The sequence below is a fragment of the Oncorhynchus gorbuscha genome, linkage group LG11 (assembly GCF_021184085.1).
Source record: "Oncorhynchus gorbuscha isolate QuinsamMale2020 ecotype Even-year linkage group LG11, OgorEven_v1.0, whole genome shotgun sequence".
Taxonomy (NCBI): domain Eukaryota; kingdom Metazoa; phylum Chordata; class Actinopteri; order Salmoniformes; family Salmonidae; genus Oncorhynchus; species Oncorhynchus gorbuscha.
In genome coordinates, this window is record NC_060183.1 from 60,030,171 (window position 1) to 60,051,360 (window position 21,190).

The window sequence follows — 21,190 nt, forward strand, 5'->3', positions numbered from 1 at the left end:
CTATAGTAAGTACTACACATGATAAAGGGATACTATATTGTGTAGTATAGTATTCTACAGTTTACTACAAAATGCTATAGTATGGACTACACATGCTTGAGGGATACCACAGTATACTACAAAATTCTTTATCAAATCAAAGTTTGTCACGAGTGCCGAATACACTGAAATGCTTACTTACAAGCCCAAATCAACAGCGCAATTTTTAAGTAAAAAATAGGTAGTAGGTAAACAATAGATAAGTAAGGACTACGCATTATCAAGGGATACTACAGTGTGGAGTATAGTATTCTACAGTATACTACAACATTTGATAGTAAGTACTATAGTATTCTAGTATTTTTTTTATGTGGGCAGTCCTCCCTGCGGTGTGCTGAGCAATAGACTGACTGACCCTCTCTCACCCACCTGTGTCTGTGCCTGTATGCTGTGTCTATAATCCCAAGGGCACTCTTTCTCTCTCATGTCTGCCAGACCGTATTGTATTCAACTTAATCAGTAGCATAGGAAACTGACCTTACATTCTAAGGACTCTGACCAGTAGCATTTTAGCAATGACATTATACATTCCATGGTGGTAGTACAATATAGAGGGCTGCCAGTTGACGTACGACGCCTTCTGGCGGCCATGTTGGAAGTCCACAGCATCAATTCTTTCAACAATAGCTGAGTGGCTACTCCAAGCTACACAGTAACAGTGCCTAAAACTAGTTCATTCATCACCACGGTCAATTTCAGGGCAGTATTTGGCTGCTCTAACAAGGCAGGAAAGACAACAGGAAAAAAATATACAGATTACTCACAATCATGAAACACCAAGGAGATAAGACTCAAGAACTGTCAGAGAAGCAACGAAACCTGACTCTGGTCTTCCAACATGGCACCTGGTGCGGTTGCTCGATGATTTGTGACACAACTGTAAGTTGGTTATTTGTGCATGACCTATATGGATTCGAGTAAGAAAACACTTGGTTTCACTATCCCCACACCCTTAAAACATCAAGATCGGCTCTATTAGATCTATTAAACCCTCCTGTACACACCAGGCTTCAGTAAGAAAACACTTGGTTTCACTATCCCCACACCCTTAAAACATCAAGATCAGCTCTATTAGATCTATTAAAACCTGTTGGGGACACCCGTTCCCAGCTGGGACCTCCCCCCCACACCCTCACCTGGAATGTGGCGCATGGAACGCAAAAATATTCCTAAAAATATTTAACCTCCACACATTAACAAGTCCAATAGCTCAAATGAAAGATAAACAAGTTGTTTATCTACCCAGCAAGTCAGATTTCTAAAATGTTTTACGGTGAAAACATAGCACATATTTATGTCAAACCACCACCGCAGACATAGCTCATTTGCATAGCCAAGTAGGAAAAAATATGCAATCAACAAACGCAGGATTAAAAGAAAAATCATTTCACTAACCTTTTGAAATCTTCATCAGATGACAGTAATATAACATGTTACACAGTACATTCATTTTTTTTCAATAATCTGCAATATATATCCATAAATCTCTGTTTACAATGACGCATCGTTCAAAAAATGCTACTAAAATGTCCTGAGAAATGACGATTGCTCCGGCAGATAACGTCAGCTAACAAGGAATACACATCATAAACTTTGACTAAATATACATGTTCTACATATGTATAGGAAGATACACTTCTTCTAAATGCAATCGCTGTGTTACATTTATTTTTAACGTTACAGGTTGCGTTCACTAAGCTATACCAGGAGTCGGCGCTCCAAAAGTAGCATTCTGGCTCCTCTATCTTGGAGTCCACAGAAACCCAAATTTACCACATAAATATTCCCTTACCTTTGCTGTTCTTCCATCAAAAGACCTGGAAGGGATTATACTTACCAAAACAGCATTTAGTTTTCAAGTCTGCATCTTTCAGTTCTCAAAAACTACACTTGGAAAAAAGACAGGACTTGACAAGAGCGCGCATAAAAGTGACCTGTTTTTTCGCGTGACCGAGAGCTTTCGGCACACTCAAACTCTCCTGAGCGCGCAATTCTCACAATGAGAAGCCCCATTGAAAGCAGGGATCGCGCTGAACACGTAGGAACTGTTCCCAGAGCTGTAACTGTTTGGGCAGGGTGTTTGCGATGACGTCAAAGTTGGGCCAACTTTTATCATGACAAGAGATAGTTTGGGAGAATGCATGCCCTGACAGTTCTGCTTTACATAGAGACAAAATTTAAACGGTTTTAGAAGCTTTAGAGTGTTTTCTATTCGATAATATTTTTTATATGCATATATTAGCAACTTTTGACAAAAATCTATCCTTTTTAATAAGGGCACCAAATTCCTCCAGTAGGGGCAGTAAACAGCCCTAGCACTGACAGGTTAAACCCTCCTGTACACACCAGGCTTCAGTAATAAAACACTCGGTTTCACTATCCCCACACCCTTAAAACATCAAGATCAGCTCTATTAGATCTATTAAACCCTCCTGTACACACCAGGCTTCAGTAAGAAAACACTTGGTTTCACTATCCCCACACCCTTAAAACATCAAGATCAGCTCTATTAGATCTATTAAACCCTCCTGTACACACCAGGCTTCAGTAAGAAAATCACAACACTTTTCTCATGTTGCTTAAAATCCTTAACTGAATTACAAATGTCTGTGTCACATTCTGACCTTTATTTCCTTTGTTTTGTCATTATTTAGTATGGTCAGGGCGTGAGTTGGGGTGGGCAGTCTATGTTTGATTTCTATGATTTGGGTATTTCTATGCCTAGTATGGTTCTCAATCAGAGGCAGGTGTCATTAGTTGTCTCTGATTGAGAATCATACTTAGGTAGCCTGGGTTGCACTGTGTGTTTGTGGGTGTTTGTTCCTGTCTCTGTGTTTGCACCAGATAGGGCTGTTTTGGTTTTTCACATTTCTTGTTTTGTTAGTCTATTCATGTATAGTTTCTTGATTAAAGAACCATGAATAATAACCACGCTGCGTTTTGGTCCACCTCTCCTTCGACTCAAGATAACCGTTACAGTCTGACAGTAGCTATTTCAGATGACGCTTAAAAAGATATCACTCAATGCCAAATCAAAACTAACAATAGGCTATACAAAGTCATGAAAATGCTAGCTGGGTAAAGTCATTTAAAAAGGTAAACGCTGCCAAGCTTATCTTTAAAGGGAATATTGTACAGTATGAAAGCAGGGACTTTACACAGTCATGGAAAGTGTCAAATTAAGGATGGATGTTATTTCCCACTTGTTTTTGGTCCTCAACTTGACAGTTGAAATAAATCATTTAGAACGTTTTATAAAAGTCTACCCAAGAGATTGGAGGGGAAAACACAGTTTGGTTGTTAGCCGCTGTATATTGTGGAATATTTCTGAACCGCAGGCCCGTGTCTATGTTTCTCTAAAAGATGTAGTCTTAGGAACACAGTTGGATCTAAACTACTTCTAAAACCAAATGGCTTCCGGGATGTTGGAAGCACACATTACACGCACAAATGCGCAAACATTGTCATGCAACATCAAGCAGAAATGGTGAGCATTAAGACATAGCATCTCCGTTTGGGACTCACACAATAGTATAGTTGTTAATAACACAAATGGGAAATTCAGTGCAGTCCAATTCAAACGGACATTTGCTGGTGTTGAGGGTTCTGGACCCTTAGGTTATGAAGGTTCAAAACCATCAGCTAATGTTAAAACCCATTGCTTTGACTTTAGTAATGATGTCTTTACCTAAGGACTCTGACATCCAGAAGTGTTTCATATCTTTGGGGTGCATTGTGGGAGTTGATGATTAACTACTCAAGTGGCATGGCACTACATGGAGCACCTGTCAAGGGAGTTGAGGTCTCAGACGGAATATGCATCAAAATCAGGAACAGACCGCAACAATCACAGACTCCAGAGGCCTCGGCTTCAAAGAGCAGAGAGAGCAGACCTCAAAGAAAAACACATTCAGGTTATGTGGGCTGTATCTCAAGTGACACCCTATTCCCTACATAGTGCACTACTTTTGACAAGAGTTCTGTGAAGTTTATCTTAACTTACTTCATCTATAGCCTAATAACCTGCATGCTTCCCTGACGAGTTGTAGTGGGAGGACCACACAACATGCCATCACGTGACTTAGTTTACTTCGATTTGATGGTTATTTATCAATATTTGCGTATAAAAGCATTTCCCACCGACATTTCTCGCATTATTCATTTTACCGAAATAAAATGATCCCACCTCGCATAGCGTATTTTGTTTTGTCGACATTGGGGAAAGTAAACCAACAAATGTTCTGTTTCATCAGGCCTGTCATTATATTTTTTTTATCCGTTTTACTTTAACTGTATAAAAAGGTTGTCTGGAAACCTTGTTGGAGAGGAAGATAACAGTCACTCCCTTATCCATGTGTAAAGACTTCCAGATGAAGAATGCTACATTTGCATATAGTGCAAAATTCTTGCCGTGCTTTTACTATTGTGTATACAAACATTGACTGTGTTTCCATATCAGTTTATAATGCTGCCAAATATGACCATTATTTCAGGAATACGTTTATTAACTAAACACAACTGAGGCTTTACGCCTTAATCAAAAACAGCATCAATATATATATATATCATGATAAGTAATATTATCACGTTGTTGTGATATAATTCTCAGGCTCATAGTGAAAATAATTGAGGAAGTTTGTCTATTGTAAGATTAATTATTGAGATAAGAGCTCCTTATGTGCCCATATATATTCAATTTAATTTGCCCCCCTGAGGCATTTGCTATTCATTATAATATTACGATCTAAGTGTGCTTACAATCTCAAAACGCACGCACGCACGCACGCACGCACGCACGCACGCACGCACGCACGCACGCACGCACGCACGCACGCACGCACGCACGCACGCACGCACGCACGCACGCACGCACGCACGCACGCACGCACGCACGCACGCACGCACGCACGCACGCACGCACGCACGCACGCACGCACGCACGCACGCACGCACGCACGCACGCACGCACGCACGCACGCACGCACGCACGCACGCACGCACGCACGCACGCACGCACGCACGCACGCACGCACGCACGCACGCACGCACGCACGCACGCACACACACACACACACACACACACACACACACACACACACACACACACACACACAGTGGTCAGCCAAAGGGTTGGTTGGGGTCTCAGGTCCACAATGCTAACTAATCATAGTCCTCCCTGTTTATTATGGAACAAAACAGAACAGATCAGTGGTGTTTTATATTGGGACTAATGAAAAACCAGGGCCGGTCCCTTCTCTGTTGTCTGCATGTCACTGGCTGTGGCTGCAATTGGGGACTATTCTAGATTATACAATGGGTGGGTCTAATCCTGAATGCTGATTGGTTAAAAGCGCATTTCAGCCGGTGTCTATTCGAGAAATTACCAAGGGCTAAATCACACATTATCACTTAAATCTACACCTTGCGGCCTATACTCCTGGTCAGTTTCCTTGATTAAACCAGCAGTACGTATCACGGTAATGCAACAAGGAGTCCATCCTGTGCCAAACCAAGCTCAAGAGAAGCACTTAATCTGTGAATCCAGTCAAAGGGCTGTTTCTGTATAAATCATGGCAGGTAGAAACAGAGCACAAGGGCATATGCCACGTCCCCCTTTACAATAGAGGTTTCTTACCCCAAGGGTTTTTTCCTGGTTAAATAAAGAACAATTACATTAAGCTAGACTTGGGATTCCCCTTGAATCAGATAGACCTTTATACTCACAGTCTTCCCCACTTGCACATCCAAGAAAGAGGAGTCCTTGGATCTCTCTAGCAGGGCAACCAGGTCATTTGAGGACAGCAGGAGCTTCTGGGTGGAAAGAGAGGGAAGTAAAACAGTCTAGCGCAAAACTAATGAACAAGAAAAAGCCCTGGTTACGTCTCAAATTGCATTTATAGTGCACTACTTTTGACTAGAGACCATAGGGTGTGATTTGGGAAGCAACCACTCGGAGTAATGAAATTTACCAGAATGGATCAAACCACAAGAGGAGTGCCAGTCTTGTTGATTTTCTATTGGTAGCTATGATCACAGGGTGCTGTACTGTACAGGGAGTCTGTCGACAGGGTCTTAACTCCTGGAGTCTGTGTGTCTGGTCTGCACACAGCACTCTGACAGGCACCTGGCCCTTTTATCTCCAGCACACTACAGTACTTCGACCATAAACACAGAGCCCCTGTGCCAGGGCTTTTCATTCTATGCACTTGTATATAGTACTCATACTACCTAAGACTATCATTTGTACAATTTGGAGTCAATGCAGTGGCACAAACCACTAGAACATGACCTCAATCCTTCCTAAGCGCCCCCCCCCCCCCTCTCTTTATGTTGTATAACCATTATTTTGGGTCAGCATAACATTGTTTGAATGATTTTTTGTCTCATTTAAACATTGTCTAAAAGTTTGTTTGGATCAGTCTAATGTTGTTGAGAGCTTCAGCGTACCTCTAGGGCGTGGTTGGTACGTGGGGAGCGGGGGGACTTGAACCCGGCTCCCCCACACTGGGCAGGGTGAAGAGTGCAGTGATGGTGGCCGGCATCTGTGTCTCCCATCAGGAACGTCAGCTGTCGGAATTGGCCCTGTGGAGACAGAGCCGTCAAACACACTCACCTGACCCCCAAAGGTCACGAGAGGTCACTATGTTCAGACAGAATCCCCAGAGGACCCTGCCTCCGTCAGGGCCTCTGAGACACTGAGACAAATATGATGGACAGACATACTTTAGAGACCTCTACATACATTTATCTACACCAGCTAGCGTTCTACTCCCCAAGCTATGTTTACAAGTGTGTGTGTTAGCGTGTGTGAGGTCCTGTGTGTGATTAAATGTTAAGTATTTTATGTAAACAGAAAGATCGCTCCCTTTGCCGCAGACAAAGAGCACCAGACATCATTTGTCTTTTTTGAAGAATAAAAACGTGTTACAGTGTAAAATGCAAATGAATCTGTGCTTTAGCTATAGACTCAGACCATGCATTCCTTAACTGTTTACACATCAAACCTTTAATGATGATAAAATATGGCTTATATTTAGTGCCAAACTAAACAAATAACTTTATCGCGTGAAATATGGACTAAATCATTGTTAGAAGCTAAATAAAACTGAGAGAGAAAGAGAGAGAGAGAGAAATACAGCACACAGTAGGCATACTGTTTCCCCAACTCTCTCTTTTTGGTCCTAATGTGTAATGATTAAACTCGTGTGTCTAAATGAAGCATGGCTTAATGAATACATGTAGAAATTAAAATGTATACATCTGAGTGTGTTGGAGAGGGTCCTGGTAGGGCACTGGGCTCGCTAAGGCTCTCTGTCTAAAGCTCATGGTGCATTAAAGGGACAGTTCACCGAAATTACAGAATATATTGGTTTCCTTGTCCTGTAAGTAGTCTATGGACAAGGTAATATGCAGACCATGCTTTGGTTTTGTAATTAATTTTGGAATCTAGGTGAACTATCCGTTTAACTTTTCCATCCACTAAACAGTAACACTCTCTGTCTCATACACTATCACAACCTTCTCCTTCATCATCCATCCTTATCTCATCTTCTAAAATCAATTAAATTCTCTTCCGACATGCCAGTGGATTCAAGGGCATTCCTTCCTTCCTTCCTTCCTTCCTTCCTTCCTTCCGTCCGTCCGTCCGTCCGTCCGTCCGTCCGTCCGTCCGTCTGTCTTTCAGTAGACTAATACTCTTGTAGTATGGGATGGGTGCACAGAGATAGTGACAAGGTCCTGAGGCCCATTGTCATGCCATTCATCCGCCGTCATCCCCTCATGTTTCAGCATAATAACGCAGGGCCCCATGTCACAAGGATCTGTACACAATTCCTGGAAGCTGAAAATGTCCCAGTTCTTCCATGGTATGAATACTCACCAGACATCTCACCCATGGGATGCTCTGGATCAACGTGTATGAGTGTGTTCCAGTTTCCGCCAATATCCAGCAACTTCGCAAAGCCATTGACAAGTAGTGAGATAACATTCCACAGGCCACAATCAACAGCCTGATCCACTCTACCGAAGGAGATGTGCCGCGCTGCATGAGGCAAATGGTGGTCACACCAAATACTGACTTGTTTTCTGTTTCACGCCCCTACCTTTTAAACAAAGGTACTGTATCTGTGACTAAGAGATGTACAATTGAAGTCGGAAGTTTACACTTAGGTTGGAGTCATTAAAATTTGTTTTTCAACCAGTCCACAAATTTCTTGTTAAAAAACTATAGTTTTGGGAAGTCGGTTAGGACATCTACTTTGTGCATGACACAAGTTATTTTTCCAACGATTGTTTACAGACAGATAATTTCACTTATAATTCACAGTATCACAGTTTCAGTGGGTCAGAAGTTAACATACACTAAGTTGACTGTGCCTTTAAACAGCTTGGAAAATTCCAGAAAATTAATCATAGCTTTAGAAGCTTCTGATAGGCTAATTGACATTATTTGAGTCAAATGGAGGTGTACCTATGGATGTATTTCAAGGCCTACCTTCAAACTCAGTGCCTCTTTGCTTGACATCAATGGGAAAATCAAAAGAAATCAGCCAAGACCTCAGAAAAAATTGTAGACCTCCAGAAGTCTGGTTCATCCTTGGGAGCAATATCCAAATGCCTGAAAGTACCACGTTCATCTGTACAAACAATAGTATGCAAGTATAAACACCATGGGACCACGCAGCCGTCATTCCGCTCAGGAAGGAGACATGTTCTGTCTCCTAGAGATGAATGTACTTTGGTGCGAAAAGTGCCAATCAATCCCAGAACAACAGCAAAGGACCTTGTGAAGATGCTTGAGGACACCGGGACAAAAGTATCTATATCCACAGTAAAAGGACAAAGATCGTACTTTTTGGAGAAATGTCCTCTGGTCTGATGGAACAAAAATAGAACTGTTAGGCCATAATGACCATCATTATGTTTGGAGGAAAAATGGGGAGGCTTGCAAGCCGAAGAACACCATCCCAACCGTGAAGCACGGGGGTGGCAGCATCATGTTGTGAGGGTGCTTTCTGTAGGAGGGACTGGTGCACTTCACAAAATAGATGACATCATGAGGAAGAACAATTATGTGGATATATTGAAGCAACATGTCAAGACATCAGTCAGGAAGTTAAAGCCTGGTCGCAAATGGGTCTTCCAAATGTACAATGACCCCAAGCATACTTCCGAAGTTGTGGCAAAAGGCCTTAAGGACAACAAAGTCAAGGTATTGGAGTGGCCATCACAAATCCCTGACCTCAATCCCATAGAAAATTTGTGGGAGGAACTGAAAAAGCGTGTGCGAGCAAGGAGTCCTACAAACCTGACTCTGTTACACCACCTCTGTCAGGAGGAATGGAAGGCTGCCCGAAACATTTGACCCAAGTTAAACAATTGAAAGACAATGCTACCAAATACTAATTGAGTGTATGTAAACTGCTGACCCACTGGGAATGTGATGAAATAAATCATTCTCTCTACTATTATTCTGACGTTTCACATTCTTAAAATAAAGTGGTGATCCTAACTGACCTAAGATTGGGAATTTTTACTAGGATTAAATGGAAAAACTGAGTTTAAATGTATTTGTCTAAAGTGTATGTAAATTTCCAACTTCAACTGTATCTGTATTCCCAGTCATGTGAAATCCATAGATTAGGGCCTAATGAATTTATTTACATTGACTGATTTCCTTATATGAACTGTAACTCTTCTAAAGTAAAATCTTCTAAATTGTTCCATGTTGCGATTATATATATTTTTCAGTATATATATTCACAGAGCTAAAGGAACTGTCTGCACAAATGCCTACCTTTCCTCTGTGGAGGAACAACAAACCAATTAAAACTGTTTTTAAAGCCTGCTTAACCTTCACGAAAACCCATTTGCAAAGGCCTCATCCATATCAGTCTTTATTGTGCTGTAACTGTAGAGAAAGGAAATGGATCAACTGACAATAAATAAATAAAACACAGACAGGGCAAGGTGTTTTCCTCCCCTAGTTGTCCTGAAGTGGATGACTGTTAAGCTGAAAAATGAAGGGGTGCTAAAGTTCCAGTAATGAGGAACCTAGCGGGAAAAGAATGTTACCACCTCAGAGAGAGGAAGCTCAATCCTCTGAGGGGTTGTCATAAAGACCTGTCGCTGTGGGAGAGAAGGCGATGGAGAATCAATCTTGGCTCCGGACTGAGCTGAGCACAAAGCCAGATGCTGCCTGCTGTCTGTCCCATTCTGCTCTCCTCTCGCCCCTCCTGCACTCTGCACTCATACTGTATGCTCTAACACACATCCTTCATAAACACTGGCTCTGGCTGCTGGCTTCCGCTATGGACAGCACAGGGATGTCTTCATGTGTCTCGGGGAATGGGGGCAGTTGGTGGGGTCAGGGCAATGGGAGGAGCCCCCATCCCATCTCACCCCCCTAAACCTCCCTTACAGGTTGGGTAGGGGGATAGCTAGACCATTTGGTTCCTATACAGTGTGCTTATTCACAGTGTTTTTTGGCTACAAGATTTCACAGTACCTACATCCTACAGAACGTTACTGATCTTCTATGATAAATTACCCACCATTCAACAGAAAGGGCACTCAGTTCTTAAGTCACTCTGAACAGCAGGAGATGAAGCTGTATAGCCTATGTTGCATAATGTGTTGCTGGTAAGTTGCATGATGATTGAGGCAGATACATCCTCTTGTATGGAAACATGCAGGAAAAGGGAGGAGGAGTGGAGAGAGTAGAGGAAAGGAAAGGAAATGAGAAAAGGGGAGAACAGAGGAGAGAAAGGGAGAGGAGGAGACGACAGGGGAAAAGAGAATGGAACTGGAGTGGAGGAAAAAGAAGAGAAAGGAGAGGAAATAAAGAGGTGGAACAGTAAGTCCAGTACTTACCTCAAAGGGTGTCTCGAAGCCCTCTATGATCCCTCCCAACAACAGTAGGCCTTCAGATGTGATGCCCATACCCTGGTACACCCAGTCCACACTCTCCACCAGGGCACAGTCCACATACAGCGCCAGCCTAACAGATGATACACTCACAGCTACGTGGTGCCACTGGCCGTCAGACAGACCACTGACCGGGAACCTGGGAATCGGGTCAAAACAATGTAATGGGTGATGTCATACAGTATGGCAAACATTATTGAGAAGGAAGTGCATGTCTCTGTTATTTGCTGTTTTGGCAATAATGTGAAGTGTGTGGTGCACGTTTGCCCTCTAAAAGCTTCACTTCCAAGACAGTGTTGAGATTCAAATATAGTCACACCTCAAATATCAGCTATAAATCACATGCACTATACAAGTACCAAGGCAACAAAATGACTCTGTCCATATTCTGGCCAAGTCTTTGTCTGTCTAACAGTGATGTATTGCTTAAAATTCACTGTGGCGTAAGAAGAGAGGAACAAGCAACCTGCCAGTAAGCTTTAGAAAAACAGCCCTTGAATCGTTTCAACCTCAGCCAACATATACACACACGATTTTGCAACTGGGCCCTTTTGTCATGTCTTATTTAGAAAAAATATTTTGTTTCTTGAAAAAATTTTAGTAACATAAATACTTTTAGAATTTTAGCAGGAACCAAACTGGTATTGGCTGTGACCATTTTATTCAACTATACATTGAATTTACTCCATTGTCCCAAAACAGTTTCTGCACAAAGTGTTTACACCACATCATAAAACATTACATTTTAGTTTAAAACTGAACCACAAACAAAATTAATTTGGGGATTATTTGGTTTACCTGATTTATTTTGAAAATATTATTTTAATTCCTTATTGAACACATATGTCTGTTTGCTTCCTGTGCTTGTAAACCTGCACTGAGGCTACCATAAACAATATCATTACTTGTTGAAATTGTTATGTATTTAATCTTTTTAAGTAGTTGTATTGAGAATAAGTAAGTGCTTTACACCTAAAGACAGGAGTGTGATATTTATTTACTGTTTAATAAATGTAACACATTTGTGTAGATTGTGGTGGTAATTACTGTGTAGTGACAGGGTAATGGTCAAATGCATTGCTACAAAAGATTAAGTGATACACAGTACTGAGCCGGGAGGGGTATACCCATTTTACACTTTATGGTGGTAATAACCTGGAAATCTTCATTACAGACGGTAAGGACACAAAATAAAATATTATCTTGACAAATTCAAATGTACTTTTCTTGGAGGTAGAGAGATAATATCACAAACTCTCTACCTCATATCCATGTTCACCACTGTCACTTCCCAGTTCTTGTGTGAATTGATTTGTAAAATGTTGATTATTACTACAATTGATCACTTTATTCAGTGTGATGGTGATGACGTAAAACTGTGGGACAACTGTATTTCGTAAAACAAAATATATATTTAGTGCTTGTGAACATATCAAAGTACAGAACTTTAATTTTTAAACAGCTGCATTAACTATTTTCTAATTTTCAAAATGCTTCGTATTGAAATACATAGCAGTAGATCAAAAGTCAGGGTGTGGGACAACTGCCTTGTCAATTCAAAACAGTGAAATCCAGAAATAAAATGCTTTCGAAAATGAACACTAAAACATATATTTGAAAAATGAAAACAAAAGTTTAAGGTTAATTTGTGTCAACTTAACATAGGTAATAGATTAAAACCAATTATTATTATTGTTTTTAAATTGCATTTACCCGAGAGACAAAAAAAAACTGTATTTGCAAAATCGCCACAGACGGGTAGATAGACATACTCAGACAAACAGACTCACTCGTAGTGGCGCTGTTGCGTGCTGATGAAGGTGAGTGTGTCTGCGCTGATGCGTAGTTGCAGCAGGATGTGGCTGTCATGGCTGAGCAGGGTGAGCACGCTGCGTTCATCTTGCTGTGGGCTTCGCAACTGCACCAACAGGCTGAACTCATCTGCAAACCTGTACAACACAATGCCGGTACACAGTGTCAGTCTCAGTGTGTACAGTCATGGCAAAAAGTTTTGAGAATGACACAAATATTAATTTTCACAAGGTCTGCTGCCTCAGTTTGTATGATAGCAATTTACATAAACTCCAGAATGTTATGAAGAGGGATCAGATGAATAGCAATTAATTGCAAAGTCCCTCTTGCCATGCAAATGAACTGAATCCCTAAAAAACATTTCTACTGCATTTCAGCCCTGCCACAAAAGGACCAGCTGACATCATGTCAGTGATTCTCTCTTAAACACTGGTGTGAGTGTTGATGAGGACAAGGCTGGAGATCACTCTGTCATGCTGATTGAGTTTGAATAACAGACCGGAAGCTTCAAAAGGAGGGTGGTGCTTGGAATCATTGTTCTTCCTCTGTCATCCATGGTTACCTGCAAGGAAACACGTGCCGTCATCATTGCTTTGCACAAAAAGAGCTTCACAGGCAAGGATATTGCTGCCAGTAAGATTGCACCTAAATCAACCATTTATCGGATCATCAAGAACTTCAAGGAGAGCGGTTCAATAGTTGTGAAGAAGGCTTCAGGGCGCCCAAGAAAGTCCAGCAAGAGCAAGGACCATCTCTTAAAGTTGATTCAGCTGCGGGATTGGGGCACCACCAGTACAGAGCTTGCTCAGGAATGGCAGCAGGCAGGTGTGAGTGCATCTGCACGCACAGTGAGGCGAAGACTTTTGGAGGATGGCCTGGTGTTAAGAAGGGCAGCAAAGAAGCCACTTCTCTCCAGGAAAAACATCAGGGACAGACTGGTATTCTGCTAAAGGTTCAGGGATTGGACTGCTGAGGACTGGGCTAAAGTAATTTTCTCTGATGAACCCCTTTCCGATTGTTTGGGGCATCTGGAAAAAAGCTTGTCCGGAGAAGACAAGGTGAACGCTACCATCAGTCCTGTGTCATGCCAACAGTAAAGCATCCCGAGACCATTCATGTGTGGGGTTGCTTCTCAGCCAAGGGAGTGGGCTCACTCACAATTTTGCATAAGAACACAGCCATGAAAAAAGAATGGTAGCAACACATCCTCAGAGAGCAACTTATTCCAACCATCCAGGAACAGTTAGGTGAAGAACAATGCCTTTTCCAGCAGGGGGAGAGTATAGAGATATTGTTATCCACGTCGGCACCAACGACGTTAGGACAAAACAGTCAGAGGTCACCAAGCGCAACACAGCTTCAGCGTGTAAATCAGCTAGAAAGATGTGTCTGCATCGAGTAATTGTCTCTGGCCCCCTCCCAGTTAGGGGGAGTGATGAGCTCTACAGCAGAGTATCACAACTCAATCGCTGGTTGAAAACTGTTTTCTACCCCTCCCAAAAGATAGAATTTGTAGATAATTGGTCCTCTTTCTGGGACTCACCCACAAACAGAACCAAGCCTGGCCTGCTGAGGAGTGACAGACTCCATCCTAGCTGGAGGGGTTCTCTCATCTTATCTACCAACATAGACAGGGCTCTAACTCCACAATGAAATAGGGTGCAGTCCAGGCAGCAGGCTGTTAGCCAGCCTGCCAGCTTAGTGGAGTTTGCCACTAGCACAGTCAGTGTAGTCAGCTCGGCTATCCCCATTGAGACCGTGTCTGTGCCTTAAACTAGGTTGGACAAAACTAAACATGGTGGTGTTTGCCTTAGCAATCTCACTAGAATAAATACCTCCTCCATTCCTGCCATTATTGAAAGAGATAGTGATACCTCACATCTCAAAATTGGGCTAATAAATGTTAGATCCCTCACTTCAAAGGCAGTTATAGTCAATGAACTAATCACTGATCATAATCTTGATGTGATTGGCCTGACTGAAACATGGCTTAAGCCTGATGAATTTACTGTGTTAAATGAGGCCTCCCCTCCTGGTTACACTAGTGACCATATCCCCCGTGCATCCCGCAAAAGCAGAGGTGTTGTTACCATTTACGATAGCAGATTTAAATTCACCCCAAAAATATTAGGTTTTCGTCTTTTGAGCTTCTATTCATGAAATCTATGCAGTCTACTCAATCACTTTTTATAGCTACTATTTACAGGCTTCCTGGGCCATATACAGTGTTCCTCACTGAGTTCCCTGAATTCCTATCGGACCTTGCAGTCATAGCAGATAATATTCACATTTTTGGTGATTTTATTATTCACATGGAAAAGTCCACAGACCCACTCCAAAAGGCTTTCGGGGCCATCATCGACTCAGTGGGTTTTGTCCAACATGTCTCTGGACCTACTCACTGTCACAGTCATACTCTGGACCTACTTTTGTCCCATGGAATAAATGTTGTGGATCTTAATGTTTTTCCTCAGAATCCTGAACTATCGGCCCACCATTTTATTATGTTTGCAATCGCAACAAATAATCTGCTCAGACTCCAACCAAGGAGCATCAAAAGTCGTGCTATAAATTATCAGACAACACAAAGATTCCTTGATGCCATTCCAGACTCCCTCTGCTTACCCAAGGACGTCAGAGGACAAAACTCAGTTAACCACCTAACTAAGGAATTCAATTTAACCTTGCACAATACCCTAGATGCAGTTGCACCCCTAAAAACTAAAAATATTTGTCATAAGAAACTAGCTCCCTGGTATACAGAAAATACCCAAGCTCTGAAGCAAGATTCCAGAAAATTGGAACGGAAATGGCACCACACCAAATTGGAAGTATTACGAATAGCTTGGAAAGACAGTACCGTGCAGTACCGAAGAGCCCTCACTGCTGCTCGATCATACTATTTTTCCAACTTAATTGAGGAAAATAAGAACAATCCTAAATTTATTTTTGATACTGTCGCAAAGCTAACTAAAAAGCAGCATTCCCCAAGAGAGGATTGCTTTCACTTCAGCAGTAATAAATTAATTAATTTCTTTGAGGAAAAGATCATGATCATTAGAAAGCAAATTCCTCTTTAAATCTGCGTATTCCTCCAAAGCTCAGTTGTCCTGAGTCTGCACAACTCTGCCAGAACCTAGGATCAAGAGAGACTCTCAAGTGTTTTAGTACTATATCCATTGACACAATGATGAAAATAATTATGGCCTCTAAACCTTCAAGCTGCATACTGGACCCTATTCTACTGAGAGATCTGCTTCCTGTGCTTGGCCCTCCTATGTTGAACATAATAATAAACGGCTCTCTATCCACCGGATGTGTACCAAACTCACTAAAAGTGGCAGTAATAACGCCTCTCTTGAAAAAGCCAAACCTTGACCCAGAAAATCTAAGAAAAATTAATCGGCCTATATCGACTCTTTCATTCCTCTCAACAAAAAAAATTAAAAGCTGTTGAGCTGCAACTCACTGTCTTCCTGAAGACAAACAATGTATACCAAATGCTTCAGTCTGGTTTTAGACCCTATCATAACACTGAGACTGCACTTGTGAAGGTGGTAAATTACCTTTTAACGGCTTCAGACCGAGGCTCTGCATCTGTCCTCGTGCTCCTAGACCTTAGTGCTGCTTTTAATACCATTGATCACCACATTCTTTTGGAGAGATTGGAAACCCAAATTGGTCTACATGGACAAGTTCTGGCCTAGTTAAGATCGTATTTGTCGGAAAGATATCAGTTTGTCTCTGTGAATGGTTTGTCCTTTGACAAATCAACTGTAAATTTTGGTGTTCCTCAGGTTCCGTTTTAGGACCACTATTGTTTTCACTATATATTTGACCTCTTGGGAACGTCTTTCGAAAACATAATGTTATCTTTCACTGCTATGCGGATGACACACAGCTGTACAATTCAATGAAACATGGTGAAGCCCCAAAATTGCCCTCGCTAGAAGCCTGTGTTTCAGACAAAAGGAAGTGGATGGCTGCAAACTTTCTACTTTTAAACTCAGACAAAACAGAGATGCTTGTTCTAGGTCCCAAGAAACAAAGATATATTCTGTTGAATCTGACAATTAATCTGGATGGTTGTACAGTCGTCTCAAATAAAACTGTGAAGGACCTTACTCTGGACCCTGATCTCTCTTTTGATGAACATATCAAGACTGTTTCAAGGGCAATTTTTTTCCATCTACGTAACATTGCAAAAATCAGAAACTTTCTGTCCAAAAATGATGCTGAAAAATGTATCCATGCTTTTGTTACTTCAAGGTTAGACTACTGCAATGCTCTACTTTCAAGATACACGGATAAAGCACTAAATAAACTTCAGTTAGTGCTAAATACGGCTGCTAGAATCCTGACTAGAACCACAAAATTTGATCATATTAACCAGTGCTAGCCTCCATACACTGGCTTCCTGTTAAGGCAAGGGCTGATTTCAAGATTTCTGATTTGGTCCTGCCGTACATACCTACACGTACACTATGGTCACAAGTCACAGGCCTCCTAATTGTCCCTAGAATTTCTATGCAAACAGCTGGAGGCAGGGCTTTCTCCTTTTGAGCTCCATTTTATGGAATGGTCTGCCTACCCATGTAAGAGACACAGACTCAGTCTCAACCTTTAAGTCTTTACTGAAGACTCATCTCTTTAGTGGGTCATATGATTTAGTGTAGTCTGGCCCAGGAGTGTGAAGGTGAACGGAAAGGCTCTGGAGCAACGACACGCCCTTGCTGTCTCTGCCTGGCTGGTTCCGCTCTCTCCACTGGGATTATCTGCCTCTAACCCTATTACAGGGGCTGAGTCACTGGCTTACTGGTGCTCTTCCATGCCGTCATTAGGAAGGGTGCGTCACTTGAGTGGGTTGAGTCACTGACGTGATCTTCCTGTCTGGGTTGGCGCCCCCACTTGGGTTGTGCTTGGCAGAGATCTTTGTGGGCTATACTCAACCTTGTCTCAGGATGGTAAGTTGGTGGTTTAAGATATCTCTCTAGTGTTGTGGGGGCTGTGCTTTGGCAAAGTGGGTGGGGTTATATCCTGCCTGTTTGGCCCTGTCCAGGGGTATCATCGGATGGGGCGACAGTGTCTCCTGACCCCTCCTGTCTAAGCCTCCGGTATTTATGCTGCAGTAGTTTATGTGTCGGGGGGCTAGGGTCAGTCTGTTATATCTGGAGTACTTCTCCTGTCTTATCCGGTGTCCTGTGTGAATTTAAGTATGCTCTGTCTAATTCTCTCTTTCTTTCTCTCGCTCGGAGGACCTGAGCCCTAGGACCATGCCTCAGGAAGGACTACCCGGCATGATGACTCCTTGCTGTCCCCAGTCCACCTGGCAGTGATGTTGCTCCAGTTTCAACTGTTCTGCCTGCGGCTATGGAATCCTAACCTGTTCATCGGACGTGCTACCTGTCCCAGACCTGATTTTTTCAACTCTTTAGAGACAACAGGATTGGTAGAGATACTCTTAATGACCGGCTATTAAGAGCCAACTGACATTTACTCCTGAGGTGCTGACTTGCTACACCCTCGACAACTACTGTGATTATTATTATTCGACCATGCTGGTCATTTATGAACATTTGAACATCTTGGCCATGTTCTGTTATAATCTTCACCCGGCACAGCCAGAAGAGGACTGGCCACCCCTCATAGCCTGGTTCTGCTCTAGGTTTCTTCCTAGGTTTTGGCCTTTCTAGGGAGCTTTTCCTAGCCACGTGCTTCAAGACATGCATTGCTTGCTGTTTGGGGTTATAGGCTGTGTTTCTGTACAGCACTTTGATATATCAGCTGATGTAAGAAGGGCTATATAAATACATTTGATTTGAATTTGATTTGATGGAGCACCTTGCTATAAGGAAAAAGTGATAACTAAGTGGCTCGGGGAACAAAACATTGATATTTTGGGTTCACGGCCAGGAAACTCCCCATACCTTAATCCCATTGAGAACTTGTGGTCAATCCTCAAGAGGCGGGTGGACAAAAACATACCATAGATTCTGACAAACTCCAAGCATTGATTATGCAAGAATGGACTGCCATCAGTCAGGATGTGGCCCAGAAGTTAGTTGACGGCATGCCTCGGCGGATTGCAGAGGTCTTGAAAAAGAAGGGTCAACGCTGCAAATATTGACTCTTTGCATCAACTTCATGTAACTGTCAATAAAATCCTTTGACACTTATGAAATGCTTGCAATTATACTTCAGTATTCCATAGTAACATCTGAGAAAAATATTTAAAGACACTGAAGCAGCAAACTTTGTGGAAATAAATATTTGTGTCATTCTCAAAACTTTTGGCCATGACTGTGTGTGTGTGTGTGTGTGTGTGTGTGTGTGTGTGTGTGTGTGTGTGTGTGTGTGTGTGTGTGTGTGTGTGTGTGTGTGTGTGTGTGTGTGTGTGTGTGTGTGTGTGTGTGTGTGTGTGTGTGTGTGTGTGTGTGTGTGTGTGTGTGTGTGTGTGTGTGTGTGTGTGTGTGTGGAGATTTACCCGTCAGTGAAGAGTTGTGCTAGGGGCAGGGACAGGGTGGAGTACTGTCCCACCTGCAGCACCGGACACCTCAGAGCATCCAGAGACATGGAGGCATTGCTGCTGTTGGACACCTGCAGCGAGAGCTCCTCTAGAAGGTTCACCTCTGTGGAGAGAAAGAAAGGACAGACACACAGTGAAATAAAGTCATGAGCAGCCATGTCGGGGTTCAAGCATTAACTGTCAACTAACAGACAGATTACAATTCTGTTGTATTATGAGGCAGAACTCAATCCACTCCTCTGTAACACTCAGCTACCATTCCAAAGATCACCCTGTGAAAAGAAACTCCTTGTACCCCTCTCAATGGACTTCTGACCATAATGTTCCACACAGTAAGCTTCATTTTCTGTGAAAAGAGGGTCAAAAACAGCCACCTCATTCCATCCACTTTGCCCATCAATTAATATAATAAATTGTAGAAACTATTTTGGGAACCATTCCTTCTGGACTGTTGAGGGCTAGAACAAATACCAATAGTTTCAAAATGGTGGTGCTGTTGTGTGTACCATAGTGCCCTCCATTGTTTTGGTTTCCCTTCCATTGTTTTGTTTGTGGACGCAAGCACAAGACGCCTTTCTGTTTGTGTAACACGCCATAGTGGGGTCTGTGGGCTGTTGATGAGGAGCCCCTCCTAAGGGTTATGAATACAGCAGTTGATCAATGGTGGAGAAAATGACTCAAGTCAGCGTTGAAAGACATGTATTGTTGTGTATTGATTGGGCTGTAACCTGCAGTGCCTGGCCTTATTCTAAGGTCACCTGGGAACTACACTATCTAAGATGAGGAGGGCTTGAGGCCAATTAGACAAACAGGCAGTACTTTAGCACAGCAGGCACTGCAGGCAGGCAAATCAATTAGCCTAGACTGAACTAACCTTCCCCTGTGAGAAGCGGGAAGGAGAGAACAGCAAAGTTAAGTCAGGATTGCAATAGCAGCACTTAACATAGACTTAAATGGTTTGACCACAGCGAACATGCTTCATACTGCCACAGGGCTTTTCTCCATGGTGTGACAATGTTGGGGTGGTATACAGAAGAAAACCCTATTTGGTAAAATACCAAGTCTATATTATGGAACTAACCGTTCAAAAAGGCAAAGAGAAACAACAGTCCATCATTACTTTAAGACATGAAGGTCAGTCATTTCAGAACACTTCAAGAACTTTGTGCTATCGCAAAAACCATCAAGCGATATGATGAAACTGGCTCTCATGAGGACCGGCAAAGGAAAGGAAGTCGCAGGGTAACCTCTGCTGCAGAGGATAAGTTCATTAGAGTTACCAGCCTCAGACATTGCAGGCCAAATAAATGCTTCACAGAGTTCAAGTAACTGTCACATCTCAACATCAACTGTTCAGAGGATACTGTGTGAATCAGGCCTTCATGGTCAAATTGCTGCAAAGAAACCTTGACTAAAGGACACCAGTAATAAGAAGAGACTTGCTTGGGCCAAAACACGAGCAATGGACATTAGACTGGTGGAAATGTGAGATTTTCGGTTCCAACCGCCATGTCTTTCTGACACAGAGTAGGTGAACAGATGATCTTCGCATTTGTGGTTCCCACCATGGAGCATGGAGGAGGAGGTGTGATGGTGTGGGGGTGCTTTACTGGTGACACTGTCACCATGTTTCACTGTAGGTAGGGTGGTCTTCTCTTTGAAAGCTTAATTATTTCATCTGTGAACATAGAGCTGATGTGACTTGCCAAAAAGCTCCAGTTTTGACTCATCTGTCCTAAGGACATTCTCCAAGAAGGATTGTGGCTTGTCAATATGCATTTTAGCAAATTCCAGTCTGGCTTTTTATGTTTTTCTTTCAAAAGTGGTCCTCCTGGGTCTTCTTCCATGGAGCCCCCTTTCACTCAAAAACTGACGTACCTTCACCTT

The 21,190-nt window shown here is 42.4% G+C and overlaps 1 protein-coding gene across 1 annotated transcript in view; it reads right to left on the minus strand.

Moving 5' to 3' along the window:
- The window catches only part of LOC124049045 (collagen alpha-1(I) chain-like), a 134,975-nt gene that overhangs the window by 71,035 nt on the left and 42,750 nt on the right, over positions 1-21,190 (minus strand). Inside the window, exons 2-6 of the mRNA XM_046370348.1 lie at positions 19,262-19,406; positions 12,756-12,914; positions 10,912-11,104; positions 6,487-6,621; positions 5,764-5,850 (exon numbers count right to left, since the gene is read on the minus strand). Coding sequence (XP_046226304.1) covers positions 5,764-5,850; positions 6,487-6,621; positions 10,912-11,104; positions 12,756-12,914; positions 19,262-19,406 — 719 coding nt within the window. The remainder of the gene's footprint in view (positions 1-5,763; positions 5,851-6,486; positions 6,622-10,911; positions 11,105-12,755; positions 12,915-19,261; positions 19,407-21,190) is intronic.